Below are 22,071 nucleotides of genomic sequence, written 5' to 3'. Positions count from 1 at the left end.
TAACTCTAATGCTGGAAACTTCTGCCAAAGAACTCACATAATCTTTATATTCATCATTGTTGTCTTCTTTTATTTTGCAGAGCTTATGGCACATAGCCGCGTATACTGCCAAACTTGGTCCACTGGGTTTCTTCAAGGTAAGAGTTAATGTTGTTGCAACAATGGTTTTATGAAGTGTGTCTCAACCTATGTTTAATGCATACCCTAGCTGTCAAATAAAGTACTTGTTGGTTCATGCATTGTACCTTTGACATAAACAGTAATACTTCATGTCAGTAGACATACAAATTGTTGCAGATAGGCCGGCCGCAGTGGTCTCGCGGTTCTAGGCGCGCAGTCCGGAACCGTGCGACTGCTACGGTCGCAGGTTCGAATCCTGCCTCGGGCATGGATGTGTGTGATGTCCTTAGGTTCGTTAGGTTTAAGTAGTTCTAAGTTCTAGGGGACTAATGACCACAGCAGTTGAGTCCCATAGTGCTCAGAGCCATTTTTGTAGCAGATATATAAAATTGCCACATAGCTGACAGCTCTTCTGACTATGACATGTGTAAATTGGTACTACTTATTGAAATTTAAACATTTCAGTCTTGAATCATAAAATGTACAAAGATTCACACGTTGCAAAACGAGGGATCAAAACACAAAAAATATGAGAGAGAAATTGAAAAAATGAGTATTGAAAGATGCAGAACTAATTCAACCAATTTATATTCTATTATATTTTGATCGGAAAAATTGTCATTAAAGGATCAGTAAGTGTAAAATTACTAGCAGGCAGGGAAGAAGGAAGAGTGAGTAAAAAGTTATGTATCCTGTGAATGGAAGAGGTTATTGTTTGTTGGGTACAATTCAATTTTATTGGAGATCATGCAATGTGTAGAGCAGCTTGAACATCCTGATACAGCTAAAAACGTGTACAACAGATAACAACTCAGTACTTAACATCAGCATTGTTATCGTATTGACAAAAAGCCAATATCTTCACAATCCTCATGAGCGGAAACCATGTATGTCATTGCATGGAACTGAACGCTCAGTTTACAGGTAATGAAGGACTGACCTGCCAAGCTGTTTGAACCAAAGTCCACAGTTTATTGGCACTGACCGCTTGAGGATTTTGCTATGTACCTACATGAGTGAGCATATCCTAGGTCCATATAAGAGTGTCACATTTCAAAATGCATATTGGAACATGGCAGTTGTCGCGCGCACTAATGTGTGTGTGTGTGTGTGTGTGTGTGTGTGTGTGTGTGTCTAGCCTGCTTACCATTGGCTGTCTGTAATTGCAATGGAATATTATCAGAGAAGGGGTAAAACATATGGCAGAAGAAAAATAAATAGTTACAAAATGTAACAATAGATGGTGCTGTAAGCATCACAATTTTAATAGTGGTAGACTACAAATGACAAATGAATCATACAACAATGCCTAAGGTGTCCATTTGGCATTAAACAAACTGTACTGCTCAGTGTGCATGGCTGTACAGATGTGTTACTGTTAGTTGCATAAGCCCATCCACAATGGCAAGGTCTTATCACATCAGATGGGAAAAATTGGTTTTTAATTGTCCCAAGTCAAAAAACTGCATAAAAAGCATCACTCAAAATCAAATAGGATTATTAATTTCCGTGTTACTGGCACAAAACGTGTTCAGTATGCTATCCACTGTTTTCTGCAACAAGTTGAAATTAAGAAACAGCATGTTCCACAACTGATCGAAGTGTTTCAGGGCTCACATTCAGAATGTGTTGCGCAATGTGTTCTTTCAATGCAGCTAAGTTTGCAATTAGAAAACTGAACACAACATCTTTCAGATAGCCCCACAGCCAGAAGTCACACAGATTAATATCAGGTGATTAGCATGGCCAGGTTGTAGGGAAATGGCTGCTGATAATTCTAGCATTTCCAAAATGGCACTTTAGCAGCTGCTTAACTGGACTTTCAATGTGTGGAGGTGTGCCATCTTGCATAAAAATGATCACATCCATGCTGTTGGAGAGCTGGAATGACATGGTTGCGCAAAAGACACTTATAGCACTTACCAGTGATGATACAGGTAACAAGACCAGAAGCACCTGTGTCTTCAAAAAAATATGGCCCTATCATAAATGATACTGTAAACCTGCACCACACATTAACCTCCTCAGGATGAAGTAGTACTGGTTGATTTGTGTGTGGGTTTTCTGTTGCCCATATTTGACAGTTCTGTGTACTGACATATCCTATCAGATGGAAGTGGGCTTCCTCCGTCCACAAAATCTTCTACAACCAATCATTGTCGACTTCCATGAGAGCAAGAAAATCTAAAGCAAAGGTGTAATGACATCTTCAACTTTTGTAGTCCTGTCTTCCTCAGTTGCGTGTAATATTACGGTATATTGATAATTTTTACTTATGGACCGTCTGACAGCAACTGAATAAAACACAATTTTAGTGCCATACGCGTTTCGCCTTTATTTTCTGCAAGGCATCATCAGTGGCAGGTTACGTGGACAATTTCTTACATATTACGCTCCTGTTGCATCTTTGGTGTTGTTCTTCTTCTTATGAACACCAATTTGCGGTTTTTTCCACATTCCACAGCACTATGTACTGAACGCTTGTTTTAATGCATTAAAATAAGCGTTCAGTACATAGTGCTGTGGAATGTGGAAAAAACCGCAAATTGGCGTTCATAAGAAGAAGAACAACACCAAAGATGCAACAGTAGCGTAATATGTAAGAAATTGTCCACGCAACCTGCCACTGATGATGCCTTGCAGAAAATAAAGGCGAAACTTGTATGGCACTAAAATTGTGTTTTATTCAGTTGCTGTCAGACGGTCCATAAGTAAAAATTATCAATATACCGTAATCTAAAGCAAAGGTCTTTCTTCCTGGCAGGTCAACAGAAAGCAACTCATGCACATGGGTAATTTTGAATAGATAGCAAAGAAGGATGTTTCGTAGTATTTTACGCACCGTGCTAAAGGGTATGTTCGGGCAATTCTCCATGCACTACACATTTGCACACCTCCACTCATCTCCTCCTGCAATTCTGTGGCCATGCTTCCACTGATGTCAAATCAATTTGTTTCCTCTCTCTACCAGGTTGCACACCAAAAAGAACCCGTCTTTTCAAATTTCTGAATCATTTTCTCAAGACCCACGGAAGTCATTGGACCAACGCCTTTTTTCAAACCCTCCAGTGTCCAGAACTTGGGGTTTATACCAACTTCAGTGGGTCAGGCACATGACATGTGTTTTCATTTATGTATCCTGACACATACAGCACCATCTATTGATTAATTTTCACACTATTTTTTTTTTTTCTTCTGCCATACGTTTTTCCCCCTTCTCCGATAATATTATGTTGCAATTTGACATCATTCTGACCAGGGGTGTTATTTCTAAAGTGTTTTAACATCTATAAAAATCTGCTAAGAAACTGAAGATTATGTGATACTTTTGATATTATTTGATTTTTATTGATCCCAGTAGCACTTAAGTTTCATGGAAACTGAATGCTTTTCTCCTTTGCTGTGGGCTTATGTTCTCCAGGAGTCTTGTGACACAGCACTGTAAAATCATAATAGCAGGGTAGGAGTGAGGGATGGTAAAGTGCTCCTTGTGGCATATAGGGATGTGGTGGGGACAGGGTAGGGCAGCTTTGTGCAGTCAGGTGGTTAGGTGGGTGGCAGTGAAGTGGAGGGGGGGGGGGGGGGAGTAAGGGAGCAGAGAAGAAGAGAAGTCACATGGGGAAGGCACTTTTATGGCCCGGCGGTGGGACTTTGGGAGATGGTGGATGACTTGAGAGATAAGGCATGGGAGATCTGTTTCTGTACAATGTTGGCAGTGTAATCTTGGTCTGTGAAGGTCTCAGTGAGACCTTTGGTATATTTGAAGAGGGACTGCTGCAGCTACCTACAGTGTTGTTATTGTTACACTGAACCTTTGTAATTCATCTTCATCTGCTCAGGATATAATATTCTTTATGTATTGTTTTTAGTTATTATTATTATTATTATTATTATTATTATTAAGTCAGGACTCAGTTGTTAGAAGTACCACATTACACATGTACACTACAAGTATATAGACAGAGGTTTTTCTGTCCTCTCTTATTATGGATATTTGCTAAACCTACTGACACGTTAACACCAGGACTTTTATAAGAGACACTCACAGATTTGTTATGCCAGACCACTTATTTGATACTTCAGTACTTAACTATTTCATTCCAGTATTTAGTCGTAAGTTGCATCAAACCTGTTAGTTATCTTCTAAATCATTACGCTTCTTATTTTCAGGGTTATGTTCCAGCATTTATAAGACTTGGGCCACAGACAATTTTAACATTTGTGTTCCTGGAACAACTGCGAAAAAATTTTGGGGTATTGGCACTACCTCAGTAATAAGTTACCTTATTTCTGGTCAATAGGTTATATTTACATCACAAAAGCAAGGAAGTAATTAGCTGTTTAACCACTGGAGTAAGTGCACTACTTGCCAGTTTGACTTCTACAGTGCAAAGAATACTTGAGAATCAAAGGGTTTACATGGTAAACTTTATGAATTTATCACTTCCAAACTATGAACATCAAAACATAGAATGCCAAAGTACATTAAAAACAATTAACAGATTTTTCCTCATTTAGGACACACAAAAATTCCCATAATCAGTTTTTCTATCTTGCAGGTGAAATGTTAACAGTTACTGTCGTGATTGGTCATAGAAGGAAATCACAATTTTAATTCCATTGAAACATCATTATAAATTAAGATCTTTGTTGTACTCATTACCATAGTTGTTATTCTCACACTTTTTTTATCTTTCTTGTTTACAGTTTTTACCGACATAAAATTATCACTTCACACAAACGAGGATAATCGTTGTCAAATATTTGCCTCATTCTGAGATATTGTTGCTATTGTGTATTGCATCTTCTTCATGTAACATATCTTTGATGGTTCTTCCATATTATGCATGGAAGGTAAAGTAAGTAATGTAAGTGTAGAATAATAATGGAAATTTCTGGATGGAACAATAATCAAAATAAGGAAAAGGCAGACAGTTACCTATAACAGACTGATGTATGGGGTATAGAAACATGTAACAGAAAAACAGTATTCACAGTACTTTATGAGCACTTGCTTCTTTTCCAAGCAAAAGTTCACACACACACACACACAAACACACACACACACACACACACACACACACACACACACTTCTGCGGCTACAGTTCGCTTCTCTTGTAACACATATATGCACCCATATCTGAAATGACATGCATTACAAGTGCAACATCCAGTGGTTAAACAATGTGAATCTATTTTGATATTTATATTTATTATGTAGATTTTATTTCTATTTGTTTTGAAAGTCTGTAATATTTATTTAATTTTTATAAAAGAGATTATGGTATATTATTGGTTCAGCAAGTTTCTAGATGTCTTCCATACAATAAATAGATTTTTTGCTCTGAGTTATTGATGGACTCTACTGAGTAAAGGTTAATAGTGTGTGAATGTGTTAAGTTTTCAGAGTCTAATGCTTTTATTGTAGTAAATGGTACAGTTACCCTTTTTTCATTTGTTTCTCTAAGTAAACAATTGAATAAAAGAATTATCTAGCTTATAGTTCACTCAGTTTTTATTATTGTTATGAGGCTTTAAAGAAAGGGGAAATATTGCAATAATAGTAATAATAATAATCGTGTGTTAGACTGAAATGGAGTAGCTGCTAATACCTAGTAACATGGTCTGATGTGATTATTGTAGAAGCAATAGTATTAGACTGATTTTAATTATCCATCCATGAGAGACTGCAAAATTTTTGTGAAAAACTTGCTACTTGTTGAAAATATTTTCATCAAATTTTTAAACATCAAATAACTGAAGTCAGTATTGTTTGAAGTTGTAAACTGTGTAATATATGTATTACTTTTCAATTGTGTAATACATGTATCTTGTATGTAATAAGGAAACAGAACAACATAATATGGTGCCATGACTTTATACCTGTGACTGTGTTAATGACATTGCAATATGATATATGCCTGTATACAATTTACGTCTTGTGGCTGTCTCTATGATTTCCTCTTTCTGTGTCTGGCAGAAGTATTATAGTTTAATAAACTGCCTGTTGTCTTTTTTGTGAAAGAATATTTCATATTTTTCCTTTTATCGTATGGTGTTCAGATACTGCTCTCTCTCTGTTTCTGCTGCACACAATTATATGCTAAGAATTTACAGTGATGCATTTGTTTGTATTTATGCAATATAATATGCATGAAGGTGCTATTACAAACAAGAGCCAAAATGTGACAGTTATTCACATGTTGGGGTTTCCAGGAGAAACTAATTCTATGCAAAACCTTATATTTGAAGCAGAGGAATAAAACAATTTTGTCACATTGGGCTCTTAATCCATAATTGGACCAACGATCAGAACAGCAGTTTGAAATGCTGCTGTAAATGTGTGTAAGCATTAAAAAGAAATGGTGTTGGGATTCCATGGGTCATGGTGTGACAATGTATTTAAATCTGAAATGTAGAATTTAATTTCCATTGTTTTTGTTTATTGAACAAGTTAATTATTAAGTAACAATGTGTAGTAGTGATTGATTTAGAGATTTATACTTTCATAATGACTGGAGCAACTACAACATCTGTCTGTAGGTTTATTGCAAGGTGTAAGATCTACCAGGGAATCCTGAGACTTTGTAGTAAGATTTTGGAAGTTATCAGAATTAATAGGTTATATGAGCATTTAATTGTGTTTTATGCTAGTCCTTATTATGTTTCACAGTACTTTGCCAAGTGAGGTTACTGTAATTTCCTTATATCCGAATGTGTCCCAGTTTTACAGGATTACACCATTCTAAATGAACCTTTGTTGTGCAAATCACTATTTGCAATATGTTCTGTGTAGTGTTAGGACAAAAAGCTCTGTATGTAACAACTGTAAATGTCAGTAACAATTGACAGCATAAAATTCTATGCTGCCATTCCACCAGACACATCTGAGTAAAACATAGTATTCATCCAAGATGATATATTCTGAGGCATCATAATTGTGAAAACAGTAGAAACCACATTGCTCAATCATAATATAAATTGTCAGTAACATATTGACTGTAACAAAGTGTCCAGATCTAATGCATTATCTTTGTTTTTCATATACGTACCAGTCTAAAAAAAAAAAAAAAAAAAAAAAAAAAAAAAAAAAAAAAAAAAAGAGCTCTTCTATTCACATTGCATTAGAAGAAGTATTGCATGTAAATTCATGGAACATCATACACACTGAGAAATATTACATGCCTTAAAAATTAAAAAAAAATTAAGACATTTGAGAAAACTTCCACCATGACAGGAACACAGTACTTAAAATTTCTCATGTTTGATCCCAAATTGTTACATACAAGAGTTCATTTAAATAAAGTAAGTATTATGAGTGTTCTTGGACACTGGTTTTCATGACATGTAAGGGATTAGAACTTTTATCGTAATTTTTAGTTTACTGTAATATCTGCATTTGAAAACCTTGAATTGATGCGGTGCGAGCAATTTTGCTTTAAATTGTGACTGTAAACTTCCTTTGTAGTAAAAAGTTGTTAATGCACATTTTTATGGTCTCCACTTCTTGTGTTTCCCTAGCTGTTTTGTTTCTGTGTCTGTTTAAGAGAAGAACGTAAATTTTGTAATGTGATGAATATAAACCAAAGGGAAAATGTAGACAGTGGAATAATAATAGTGAGCAAATATGACTATTGTGTTATGTATGGAAATAAGTGTAAAGCATTTTAAAGTAGTGTCATTAATACCTTTGTACCGTGTTACTTTGCAGTCTATAGACATAAAGTGAAAATTATTGAGTTTCCCAATTTGATATGATAGTAGTTTATTTATATGACAGCATTGTATGGAAATTTTATGTAAATAGTTTTAAAGTAGTGTCATTAAGACCTTTGTACCGTGTTACTTTGTAGTCTATAGACATAAAGTGAAAATTATTGACTTTCTCAATTTTATTGATAGCAGTTTATTTGCATGACAGCCAGTAGCTAGAGACTGGTTACAATGTATTAATTTATTCAAGAACACATGTTAGTCATTACAAGAAATTGATTGTTGCAGATAACTTGATATGTGCTGCAGAAAATTGGCATTTATTCTTAAAATGAATAATTTATTTTTGTCTCCAAATTGTGGGACCATTATTCTCAGGAAAATATATTAAACATTAGTTTACATATCCAGTACACTTTTCTTGGCAGTTATTGTAAACCAGTAATTACTGCTCCTTTTGTTGTATTCACTGTAAATTTACTTTAGTTAGTTTGCTGTTCTTAAGGCCATCATTTTCCAAAAAATGAAAAAAAAATTGTTTTTTTTCACTTAAATATGGCTCTTGGATAGATTTAATAAACATGGCTTCCTGTTACTACTAAAATATAAAGAGTTATTTTGTCTTTATACACCTCATTGTCAAACATGATTGGATTGAATGAACTTAAAAATTGGTAGTTTTTGCAACCATTCATATTGAAGAATGTTATGTGGAACAGTAATTAATTTTCCAGTCTTCTAATTGTGGGACCAGTATTCTCAGGAAAAATTTTTGATACATTCAGATCTTTCACTTTATTTTTTTTTTTTGCACTTTTGTTAGATTATTTATATTTGTAAACCAATAATAATTGCTCCATATTGCATTCACTTCCCTGCTACTGTAATTATAATGTTTTAAAATCAAACATTGCTATCCAAATGTTTGCAAGTTTATGACCCCCATAGATAATGACAGAAGTGTAATAAGGAGCAGAATTTATCCAGTGGTTCACATAGGATTGTCACTTATGTGGTAACTGAACAATATAAATGAAGACACTGACACAAAACCCAGAAAAGTTTAAATGAATTCTGACCTCATAACAACCTGAGGATGACAGTTAGGTGTCATAGAAAGGAAGGTGCCATTTTATACTTTGTTTTGTCTTCCTACATACATGAACAAAAAATACAATTAAGTTATCATATATATGAGATGATAAAAAAAATGTTAGCCACATTGAGTAATGGAAATAACTGTGAAACATAGTGTATATCAGTGTCCTGCTACATAGAGAGAGATGAGTTAAATTTCAGGCAAACATAGGCTTTTCATTTGAATATCTAATTTTCTCAATAATTATTATTGATTTTTGTGTGCTGCAGGGGAGTTTGCTATACTAACCCACTTAACATGTACAATTTTTTATAGTGTAGCAAATCTGTTTCTTGAATCATCCACTCATTTAGTAGAATGACTCATTACATCCATATATTGTTGATAGTGTATGTTCAGAAATTTTTAATGTTAGTACTGTTATCAGGTTACTGTGGACTCTCAATTCAAAGTATTATTCTATTTGTCAGTAGTACAGATTTTGTTGCATTTGTCCTTCTCATTAAAACTTAATTATTTTTGTTGATCTTTGTGAATTTCATTTTTACATTTACTGTTGACTATATTAAAGTTTATGACTGTGTCTTTAAGTTAAACATAAAGAATGTGAAATAAAGTTTAATTGCAGGGCACTGTTTTGTCTTATTCATACTGTAAAAATGGTTAATAGTTTGATTGGTTCTTATTTCATGCATGCATTTTCTGTACAGTCATGTTTCAGTTGTTATGTGTGGAAGTTTGCCTCCTGAGAAACTGTTTAAATTGCCAAAATGTAGTGCAGGTAAGGAATAATTAGTCAATTGTACTTGCTGTCACTTCTGGGTGATACTGGCCTTCATATGCAGTATTGTTTGAAAACATCTTTCAGGTTTACAAAGCTATATATAAATGTTGTATTTCATATTCAATTGTTGACAACTATTATTGTTATAAACATGCATTTTGATTTCATTTATAGAATACTGTGATGTTTTGTGATTATGTTATGGAAGCTGTTACACAGTGCTAATCAGTTGGTTTAAAAGTTTTTCATCAAAAATTTTGTATATTTTCTTTTGACTGTACACCATTAATTTTTCATAATTATTTGTTGCAAATGAACAGAGTTGTTATCCCCAGTAAGTTGCTTGCATTTATTGATGAAAAATGTATTTGTTACTACGCAGAAAAGTGTCACTAACAGATGTTATTTTGTGCACCCGGTGAAATAAATGTGCAACATTTACAACATTTCAGTTTTTTATTTCTCTAAAAACTTTATGACCTAATTACTTGGTATGAGATCTTTCCCTGGTTCCACTTGGTGCCCCAGTTACAAAGTTTACTGTGCCACAGTAGATTTTAAGAATTAGTCTTGATAACAATATAGGGGAATGAAAACAAACAACCACTTACCTGTAGATGACTGTGTAGTGGTGCATAGGCACACTTACAGATCATCATCAAAGTTTACTTACTTTAGAATGTCTTCTCTTCTTGGGATTTCTGTACCTGTTGTAACACTAGTCATTATATCTATCAACAGCGTGCGCCTGCCCCCCCCCCCCCCCCCCCCTACACACACACACACACACACACACACACACACACACACACACACACACACAGTGGTAGCAGCTTAAGGGAGTCACTGGCAGAGCAGAAATCATGTTTGAGCTGCAACTGCCTCTTGAAGATTTTTGGGGGATTTTTCATTGTTGGTATAAAATTTTCATTGTCGGTTCTTGGAAGAAGTGGGACGCAGATGAACAGTGGATAGTGAAGAAGTTAAACATTTTGTATTTCAGTATCACTCCAGAAAAGGTTGTTTTACAGCAAATAAGACTAAAATCAGTTTTTATTTATGGCGAGTGTTATACTTATAACACAGAAAACACCATTTACTTTCACTACATAATATTTTATTGGCACACGATAAATCAAAACACAAAGAAATAGTTTTCGACAATCACGGTAACAGTCATGACGAATGTCTCACACCAACTAGTCAACAACCAAAGTAAGTAAAATGAAGTACAAAAAAGCAAAGATATTAATATTTTCTGGCAGTTCTGCCACAGAGCCCCCCCCCCCCCCGCCCCCCCCACCCCCCCCTACCCCACCCGAGGAGCACGGAGCGCATAGGAGGAGTGATGAGGAGTAAGTGATAAAGGGAAGGTAACATTTAAGGCATGACGTAATCTTGAAGTCTGAGAGGTGGCCGTACGGTGTGGCCCGCACGGGTGATGGCAATAGGGGTAGGAGGATTCAGGGAAGATGAAGGAGAAGTGGGGGTTACTCTTATAAATAAAACATTATTGGAGTCTACATAGGCTGAAATGTCATTTTGTGAAGTACCAGGATCCACATTGAAGCACTGTAATAGCTTAATGTCTTTCTGGTCAGATGGCACAGAATTGTTTTGAATTTCAAATAAAAAAAAGAAAAGTGTCCACAGGTTGTATTTTTATAGAGTCCACATCATAGTCACTCAAGTTCACTTGAAACACTAGTTCATTACTGCTGGCACTCGGAGGCGTGAAGTACAGAAGAGGGGGGCCTTGACTTGCAGAGAGTGTTTGATTAGCTTGTGGAGAAGGGTTTGGACAGGCCTCTGAAGTTTCTTGCAAAACAGATTCATTATCGTGTATGTCGGTGTCGTTAACAATCCATGCTGGTTTCAATCGCTCAATGGACACGACAGATGGTTTGTTCTTAAAGAGGATCGTATAAGTATTTTCAGAGCGTGACAGGACCCGGTATGGGCCAGTGTAGGGTGGAGCAAGGGGTGGACGCACGGCGTCTTCTCTAAGCATCACAAACTTGCAAGAACTGAGGTGTGGGTGAATGAAAACCAGAGGGGTAGCATGCGATCGAGGTTGCGGAAAACATAACTTGGTGATATGCTGTCGAACCTGTCGTACCAACTCGGGAAGTTGATCCTCGGGAAGTAGAGGAGGATCATCAAGAAAATGCGCCGGAAGTGCAAGGTTTTCTCTGTATACCATCTCAGCAACTGACGCTTTAAGGTCTTCTTTGAAAACCGTCCTCAACCCTAAAAGGACCCAGGGGAGTGCCTCGGTCCAAGAGGAAGAATGACACATGAGAGCGACCTTCAGGGTACGGTGCCATCATTCTATTAGGCCGTTAGATTGCGGGTGATAGGCTGTAGTTCTGAATTTGTTGATTCCACACAGTTGACAGAGGCGATTAAACAGATTAGATTCAAATTGTCTCCCCTGGTCTGTGGTAAGTGAAGTAGGGCAACCAAAACGAGAAAGCCAAGGGTGGACAAAAGCGTTAGCTACAGTGTCGGGCGTAATGTCCGCGATGGGGATAGCCTCGGCCCAACGTGTGGTAAAGTAACGGAAATTGTTAGATATCGGTAACGGACCGACAATGTCCAAGTGGACATGACTGAATCTACCTGAGGGCACAGTAAATTTGCCTAATGGGGGCTTAGTATGTTTGTGTATTTTGGCTCTCAGGCAAGGTATGCATGCTCTCGCCCACCGATTACAATCTCTTTTTACATTAGGTCAAACGTATCTCTCTGTAATGAGGCGCGTAGTCGCACGAATGCTCGGGTGAGCGAGATTGTGGATTGTGTCGAAAACGTCTTTCCTAAGAGCTTTAGGGACTATAGGACGAGGATGACCTGTTTTAATGTCACAATACAAAGAGCAATCATCATTTGGGAAGGGAAGTAGAGCAATTTGTAAGGAAGTATCAGAGTCAGAGAGAAGGTGCTGTATCTCTGGGTCGGATAGCTGGAGCTCGTGTAAGCGGTGAGGATCAATAGCTGTCTTCAGGGAGGACAGGCGTGACAGGTAGTCTGCTGCAACATTGTCACTACCCCTGGTATGTTGAAAGTCTGAAACATATTGCAATACTAAATCCATAATGCGGAACCTTCTGGGTAGTACATCTAATGCTGGTTTGCGGAGAGCCTCGACAAGCGGCTTGTGATCTGTGTAAACTGTCACAAGTCGGGCTTTAATATCTGTACGAAAGTACTTTACGACCTCGTAAATGGCGTAAAGTTCACGATCAAATGCGGACCACTTTCTTTCCGTTTCGGTGAGCTTTTTTGAAAAGAAACGCAGGGGTGTAGTACCTGTTGGTAGGGTCTGTTGCAAAACTGCACCAATGGCATTATCGCTAGCGTCTGTGGTTATTGTCAGGGAGGCATCGGGGTGAGGGTGAGACAGGGTAATAGCGTTCACTAAGGCGTACTTAAGCGAGTCGAAGGCTCACTGCACGGTCTGATCCCATTCTATGTGTCTGTTGCCTGTGGTATTCTTTCCCTTTAAGGCCTCAGTGAGAGGGGCTTGAAGAGATGCCGCATGTCGAATGTGGAGTCTAAAAAAATTTACCATTCCAAGGTATCTACGTAACTCTTTATAGGTTTGAGGGAGGGGAAGGTCAAGTATTTGTTGTACTCTATCTGAGGTGGGACGAATGCCCTCATTATTGACCAAATGTCCCAGGAAAATAACCTCTGGCTTCTCCAGTTGGGATTTGCCATGATTAATCCAACTCCGTGTCGTGCCAATCAATCAAAAACCTGTCGGAGGTGTTGTTTGTGTTCCTCTGCAGTTGTGGAGAAAATAATAATGTCGTCTAGGTAGGCATAGCAAAAATTAAGGCCACGTAGAATGGTGTCAATGAATCCTTGCCAGGTCTGAGCGGCATTCTTCAATCCATAAGGCATAAACAAATATTCATAGAGTCCAAATGGGGTGATGATAGCGGTTTTGGGGATATCTTCTGGGTGCATCAGAATCTGATGGTATTCCTTTTTGCAGTCTAACACAGAGAAAAAGTTGGCACCGAACATGGATTGTGAAAAGTCATGGAGGTGTGGGACAGGGTAGTTATCAAGTATTGTTCTGTCGTTCAAATGCCTATAGTCTCCACAGAGTCAAAAGGAATTGTCCTATTTGGGAACGACATGTATTGGGGAAGACCACGCACTGTCCGAGGGGCGGACTATACCCAAGCGTAAAAGTTCATTAATACACTCCTGGAAATTGAAATAAGAACACCGTGAATTCATTGTCCCAGGAAGGGGAAACTTTATTGACACATTCCTGGGGTCAGATACATCACATGATCACACTGACAGAACCACAGGCACATAGACACAGGCAACAGAGCATGCACAATGTCAGCACTAGTACAGTGTATATCCACCTTTCGCAGCAATGCAGGCTGCTATTCTCCCATGGAGACGATCGTAGAGATGCTGGATGTAGTCCTGTGGAACGGCTTGCCATGCCATTTCCACCTGGCGCCTCAGTTGGACCAGCGTTCGTGCTGGACGTGCAGACCGCGTGAGACGACGCTTCATCCAGTCCCAAACATGCTCAATGGGGGACAGATCCGGAGATCTTGCTGGCCAGGGTAGTTGACTTACACCTTCTAGAGCACGTTGGGTGGCACGGGATACATGCGGACGTGCATTGTCCTGTTGGAACAGCAAGTTCCCTTGCCGGTCTAGGAATGGTAGAACGATGGGTTCGATGACGGTTTGGATGTACCGTGCACTATTCAGTGTCCCCTCGACGATCACCAGTGGTGTACGGCCAGTGTAGGAGATCGCTCCCCACACCATGATGCCGGGTGTTGGCCCTGTGTGCCTCGGTCATATGCAGTCCTGATTGTGGCGCTCACCTGCACGGCGCCAAACACGCATACGACCATCATTGGTACCAAGGCAGAAGCGACTCTCATCGCTGAAGACGACACGTCTCCATTCGTCCCTCCATTCACGCCTGTCGCGACACCACTGGAGGCGGGCTGCACGATGTTGGGGCGTGAGCGGAAGACGGCCTAACGGTGTGCGGGACCGTAGCCCAGCTTCATGGAGACGGTTGCGAATGGTCCTCGCCGATACCCCAGGAGCAACAGTGTCCGTAATTTGCTGGGAAGTGGCGGTGCGGTCCCCTACGGCACTGCGTAGGATCCTACGGTCTTGGCGTGCATCCGTGCGTCGCTGCGGTCCGGTCCCAGGTCGTCGGGCTCGTGCACTTTCCGCCGACCACTGGCGACAACATCGATGTACTGTGGAGACCTAACGCCCCACGTGTTGAGCAATTCGGCGGTACGTCCACCCGGCCTCCCGCATGCCCACTATACGCCCTCGCTCAAAGTCCGTCAACTGCACATACGGTTCACGTCCACGCTGTCGCGGCATGCTACCAGTGTTAAAGACTGCGATGGAGCTCCGTATGCCACGGCAAACTGGCTGACACTGACGGCGGCGGTGCACAAATGCTGCGCAGCTAGCGCCATTCGACGGCCAACACCGCGGTTCCTGGTGTGTCCGCTGTGCTGTGCGTGTGATCATTGCTTGTACAGCCCTCTCGCAGTGTCCGGAGCAAGTATGGTGGGTCTGACACACCGGTGTCAATGTGTTCTTTTTTCCATTTCCAGGAGTGTACATTCTTTGGCAGCGGTAAGTTTTTTTGCATTGAGACGATGGGGGCGAGAACGGACAGGCGGTCCCTCAGTTGTGTTAAGCCGGTGACAGATGCCCGTAGTAATGGCCTTGATTTTGTGAATAGGTGTGGCCGAAATCCGTGGAGGGATGCAGGAAGGTGCGACGTTATCATCGGTGCGTGGTAAGTATGAAAGGGAACTAACCTGAAACACATTATCATTGAACGGTAGTTCAGTGAAAGCTGCAGTGTTGTCTGCGGAACTGCGCTGTGCAACAGCCGGCGGGGTTCCATTGACTATGGTGTCACTGCACGAAGGAATCGTTGCGCACCCATGCGTGGCGTCGCCTGTAACAGCTGTCGCCTCTGTGCTTTGATGAGAGGCGGACAGTGAAGTGCAGGGTGGGGGTTGCTGGGCGGGTTGCTGTCTTCGCTGTCCGGGTCGTGGCAGGCGCTGCTGTGGCTGCGTATAAACAGCGGTGCGGTATGCAGGTCCCATGTAGTTTCATGCATGTTATTACTTTTAATCTTGATCTCCTCTCTAAACCCGCGCAATTCATCAGTCAGGGCATCACAACGTTGAAGTAGTCTTGCATTGTCTTCAGACAGTTGGTCGATTTCGAGGCGTTGCGTAACTAAGTTCACTACGGCAGCTTTGACTTCCTCAGATAGGATAGAAACTGTCTCTTTGTCTTGTTGACAGGACGTATTCGAGCTACATTCTGTCGGCGTGGATGGGGAAAATCTCGCCGAAAATTTTTGTTTAAAATCCACTGAGCAGAGGGCAGGTGTAATTAAGTCCAAAGAAAAGTTATGAGCAGTTAAGAAGTCCAATCCTAATACTGGCTCTTCGATTTCTACTACCGAAAATGTCCATTCATAATTATGTGTATCATCGAAGTAAATGCGAAGTTGCGTTACACCATAAACCTTTAATGAGGAATTGTTGGCTGCTCTGATTTGGTGGGGTGAATGCTTGATTGTAGAAGTGACCATTGAACGTGGAATGACACTCACATCGGCACCAGTGTCCACTAAAATCCATTTCTGAGAAGCTGTATCCTCGATATACAAACGTCTGAGAGAATAATTCGGAAGTACTAGCCTGTGATCTGTTAGGCGACTTGACGTCACAGTGCGGACCGGTGCGCCTATAGCGGCCCGCCGTGCATGTTTGGGCGCATTGCACAAGGTGAGCGGCAATTCCTGGCTGTATTACCGTAAACGGAGTGATACCAGCAGAGAGGATAAACTTGCTGATCCTGTGTTGTTACCGGGTGAAGGACATCACTTGAAGCTGTGGTATGGGATGGTGAAGGACGGTGTGGAATCTGGTGCTCAGCCAGTGTACTCTGTCTGTTGTTTTGGAAAGATCGGCCTCTGCCATGCGGGGGAGGCGTAATATCGAGGGGGACACACGTAGATAACTTTCTTCTGTTGATTATCTTATATGCGGTGTCGGCCAGCAATAATTTCGCTTGTAGAGGTTCCTGGTCGTGTGATAGGAGCTGCAGTTGGATAGCTTGCAGTAGCTTTGCAACCCAGAAAGAAAGTAAAGCTTCATCTGGCGTAGTTTTGCTATTGAAGACTTCTCTGATACGTCACCACAGTTGTGAAGGAGTCGAGTCTTTGAGATGTACATCTCGCAGTATGTATAAAACAGACTCTTGCGTAGTCCTAGCTAGACATTCGCAGATCTGTTGTTTTGCCAGTGCGTAACAATTTGCGGTGGCCGCTGACAGCACTAAGTCCTGTACCCACTCAACATGGTCCTCTAGGGCATTAATAAGCGCAATAAGTTTAGCACTGTCTGAATCAATGTTTAGGCCGGTGAATATAGTCTCTGCCAAAATAAAGCACATATGCGGATTGTCCATCGTGAACCTTGGTAATTTAGGAATTTTCTCACTCTTGTGTTGTGGATGTAACAGATTTGACAGCACAGTGGGTGGGAGTGGCGGAGTGTTTATGAAGCTGTCACTTGTGGCGTTCGCGGCGGCTGGCGCGGCAGGCGCAGCCGGGGCTGCGGAAAGAATCGGGGCGGGATGACTGTCCAACCAGTAATTGTTGTCACTGAAATTTGTACCCATCTGTTTTTGTAGTGAGAATGTGTCCAAAACCGATTTATCAGCAATATATGGGGAGCTCCAAGTGATCTGTGGGCTCAAAAAATTTGTGAGGTTCATAGTGTTGGGGCACTGTTGCACACTACATGTCACAGGAGGTTGTAAATACGATGCACTGAGAGTTACAAGTTTAGGCACAGGACTCATGATTGGTTTGTTATAGACGAATGTAGAAAAGATTTCATAGCAGGTGACATCACTGACGATGTTGAACGAGTCCACAACGGCATTGTTGATGATGGAGAAAACTCCACGGCGTTGTACTTATCTTCCAATTTTATCCCAGTTGTTGGTGGCGTTGTGCGTAGGAAACCGTGGAAAGGCAGCGTAGAGGCACCATTAGTATCACGTTGCAGTCCGAAAGGAGCGGAAGGTGAGCGATGTGGAGATGTCGAAGTAAACGGCCACATTGTCGAATCGGATGTATGTTGCGCGTCGGAGGTCACCAGTATGGTGAGTGTTATACTTATAACACAGAAAACACCATTTAATTTCACTACATAATATTTTATTGGTGCACGATAAATCAAAACACAAAGAAATAGTTTTCGACAATCATGGTAACAGTCATGACGAATGTCTCACACCAACTAGTCAACAACCAAAGTAAGTAAAACGAAGTACAAAAAAGCAAAGATATTAATATTTTCTGGCAGTTCTGCCACATATTTATTTATTCTGAAATATTTTAATAAAAATACTTACTTTTTTTGTTGCTTGAAACACCTCAGTTTTAGTTCTGTTTCTACTACATAGCCTTTGATTATACAGGCCATTACAGCAGAGCGATACCAAGATGATCCTGTGCCCCCAGTAGAGCTGCCAAGCTGAAAGCCCTATTCCCCTTCAAGTGTCTTCAGAGGAGCAAACATTGAATGACTCTTGACAAAATCCAAAATCCTTTTTTGTTTTGTATTTCTCTGCTCTACTAAAAGAGTGGCACTATTCCTCAAATACAGAATAACATTTTATTGTTTCTTCATAAACATAGACAAATGTAGACAAGCAGGACTGACCAACTTCGTTCTCACACCACAAACAATTGAATTTCCCCTTGACATTCCTGTCAGCTCTATGTTTCAGTCTTCAGTATTCCTTGGAACCTATGTAAGGTCTGGGATCTCTTTGCTACTACTTTTGGTGACATCACAGGCAGCTCAGCTGTTCTCGGAACTGCATGTAGCTTGAAAGGAATACTTCAGACAAGAATACAACAACGGCAGACTATGAAATAACTCTAAAACAATATTAAGGTAATTATCTCCTTAACAAGAAACACTCTATTTCTCAACTCATTTTGTGTGTTCAATTATTTGAAGTTACACAAATATGGATATAAAATCAAGATATGTAAGGGAGACTTTGTACCTTACACCCTCCTCTCACCTATATAATTACTGTTCAGAAATTCTTTAAAAACAGTCTTAGCAAATTTTATATTCTTTTAAGTAAGTTTTCTCAAGAAGTGTTGCTGAAAAATATTGCTTAAATGAACTATACCAACAAGAAGTATTGCACACAATAAATCAAACATACCACTGTATGAACTTTCCAAATAAGTAATGAGTAAAATAAGATCTATACCTTATTGTTTATCAGCTACTGCACATTGTTTTAGTATGATGTATGATTTTATTTGATGCTAATAATTATTAACAGTGCACTTTATGCATTATTAATTAGGGATAAAAGAAGTGAGACTATAATCTATAGTTAAGAAAACATCTCTTTCCACGAACAGTGTTTTTATCACAATTTTCCTTTGTGTTTCCTTGTGCAGTAGTCACATTGAGTTACAGCCATTATGGAGGGGTAGGAGCCATTTCTTTGATTGTCAGGATGGCATTCTGCTCTCCCATATCTTAATTCAGCATGGTACTTCTCTGATGAGGCCTAAGTAGAACATACAATTAGGAACAATATATCTCTCTATAGTTTGTATTATTGTAATTAGTATCTGGTTCTGGAAAGCATATACATGGTCTGTTGAAGACGTTACGATAGCTGATATATGCTACTTTTGCACACACTATTCAAACTTGTGTTGACTTCTTTCATAATCCACTCACTTCTATGCTGTCCCGTGGATTCTCTAGGAAAGGTAATCCATAAAACCCCGACTGGCCATGCAATTCACTTGACCAGCCTGCAGTGTTGACTAGCTCATAGGGATTTGCAATTCCTCAAGGTTTTGTACAATTATGTGATCTCTACACCATACCTCTTTCACCTATCTAAAAGTCCTTGCACTGCAGCACCTTCTGATTCACATGACCCAGGCTGTTGACTCTTATTTGATGGTGATTGGTGAACGGTGGCAGAGTTGCATATCTCTGAGCAAAAGGCGAAAGTGAGCATCAGCTGCACTGCTATCCCATTATGTCTCAAAACAAATTTGAAGAATTGCCTACTGCTGAAAGTACATCGGACCCAGTCTGAGACACCTTGTCTGTTGCGACTGTAGCCAATATTCCTGAGAGGTTTGAACAAATGCAGAGGGTGGGACTTATTGTGTCACTGGAAGTTCCAGTGTTAGGTGTGAAATGAAGTCCCTCAGGGAAAAGCAAGCAGGTTGGGAAAGAAGGCCAGAGTCCACTCTTAGCTTGCTGGAGGGAGAGAGAGAGAGAGGGGGGGGGGGGGGGGTTCCAAGATGTGGAAGGGGCTCTGCTGGTAGTAATTGTGTGCACTGGGTGACATGGCTCTTGTAGGCAAGTGTGGTGCCTCTCACCTGGGACTGACGGCTTTGGTGAAGACACCTAGACTCACCCGCAGGGTGGAAGCAGAGATATTTCTTTGCGGCATTGTTCCCAGAACTGATCATGGTCCTGACATTTTGGAGTGATGATCCTGGATGTGAATTTCTTTACCTCCGCTAATGGGTGGGGAATTTTTGGAACTCCTTACTCGGGCAAGCACTACACACACGAAGTGGCCATTAGGGTAATGGAGTGGAGAATGTGTGGCGTTCACATGTGGGTTTCTTAGGATAGAGAAATTCCACCACAGGCCTGATAAGATGTGTTCTGATTCCAGATAGGGTGCCATTTGCCATAGAGGTTCAGGGGAAGAAACTATTAATGTAATATTAGTTAACTGCAGGAGTGTCTATGGAAAGCTCTCAGAACTAGTCTTGCTGATAAATGATAACAATGCCCACACAGCACTAGCAGTAGAAAGCTGGTTGAAACCACATGTTAACAGCAATGAAATTCTAAACTTTGATTGGAATGTGTATAGTAAAGATATGATGAACAATGTTGGTGGATGTGTGTTTATAGCCATAAAAATGTATCATCTAGCTAAAAAATAAGATATATTGTGAGATAAGTGCAGCTACTAAACTGAAAATAATGTGGGTTAAGGTAAGTCTTAAATGTGGACCAGACATTGTCATCATGAGGTTTTATAAATCCCCTGGCCTTGGAACGGTAGTGGTGGAACATTTGAGGGGAAGTAGTTCTAAATGCCTTATACAAAAGTTAACTTGAGCAATTAATCAGAGAACCAGCTTTCTTCACAGAAAATCCTAAGAAGTTTCAGCCTTATGTTAAATCGTTAAATGGATTGAAGCCATTTGTCCACACACTCTGTGCTCATAACTGCATTTAAGTGGAGGATAATACAGAAAAGTGCAAAATATTAAACATCTTTTTCCAGAACTGTTTCACAGAGGAAGATTGCACTGTAGAAGCTCCTTTAAAATCTTGCATGAATGACAAAATGGCTGATATCGAAATAAATGACTGTAGTATAGAAAAGCAACTGAAATTGCTCAACAGAAGAGAGGACATTACTGCACCTGATGGGATTCCAGTATGTGAACGAACTTGCCATATGTCTCAAAGAGAGCAGTGTTCTTGATTACTTGTTTGTGGGTTTGATGTGGACAGATGTCCAAACCCACCAACAAGCAACAGTACCTCCATTATGACAGCTGCCACCCATTCCATATCAAACGGTCCTTTCCCTACAGCCTAGGTCTTCGTGGCAAACGAATTTGCTCCAGTCCGGAATCCCTGAACCATTACACCAACAACCTGAAAACAGCTTTCGCATCCCGCAACTACCCTCCCGATCTGGTACAGAAACAAATAACCAGAGCCAATTCCTCATCCTCTCAAACCCAGAACCTCCCACAGAAGAACTCCAGAAGTGCCCCACTTGTGACAGGATACTTTCTGGGACTGGATCAGATTCTGAATGTGGCTCTCCAGCAGGGCTATGACTTCCTCAAATCCTGCCCTGAAATGAGATCCATCCTTCATGAAATCCTCCCCACTCCACCAAGAGTGTCTTTCCGCTGTCCACCTAACCTTCGTAACCTCTTGGTTCATCCCTATGAAATCCCCAAACCACCTACCCTACCCTCTGGCTCCTACCCTTGTAACCGCCCCCAGTGTAAAACCTGTCCCATGCACCCTCCCACCACCACCACCACCTACTCCAGTCCCGTAGCCCGGAAGGTGTACACGATCAAAGGCAGAGCCATGTGTGAAAGCACTCACGTGATTTACCAACTGACCTGCCTACAATGTGAAGCTTTCTATTTGGGAATGACCAGCAACAAACTGTCCACTCGCATGAATGGAC

General features: G+C 40.3%; 1 protein-coding gene across 2 annotated transcripts in view; it reads left to right on the top strand.

Annotated features, from left to right (window-relative positions):
• The window catches only part of LOC126236822 (mitochondrial dicarboxylate carrier-like), an 80,507-nt gene extending 70,363 nt beyond the window's left edge, over window positions 1-10,144 (top strand). For both annotated transcript variants that reach the window (XM_049946422.1, XM_049946423.1), the window contains exons 7-8: window positions 81-137; window positions 4,291-10,144. In XM_049946422.1, coding sequence (XP_049802379.1) covers window positions 81-137; window positions 4,291-4,395 — 162 coding nt within the window. In that variant the 3' untranslated portion in view covers window positions 4,396-10,144. The remainder of the gene's footprint in view (window positions 1-80; window positions 138-4,290) is intronic.
• Window positions 10,145-22,071: the final 11,927 nt, after the last annotated feature.

This window comes from Schistocerca nitens, chromosome 2 (assembly GCF_023898315.1).
Source record: "Schistocerca nitens isolate TAMUIC-IGC-003100 chromosome 2, iqSchNite1.1, whole genome shotgun sequence".
NCBI lineage: Eukaryota > Metazoa > Arthropoda > Insecta > Orthoptera > Acrididae > Schistocerca > Schistocerca nitens.
This window is presented reverse-complemented; position numbering and strand designations above follow the sequence as displayed.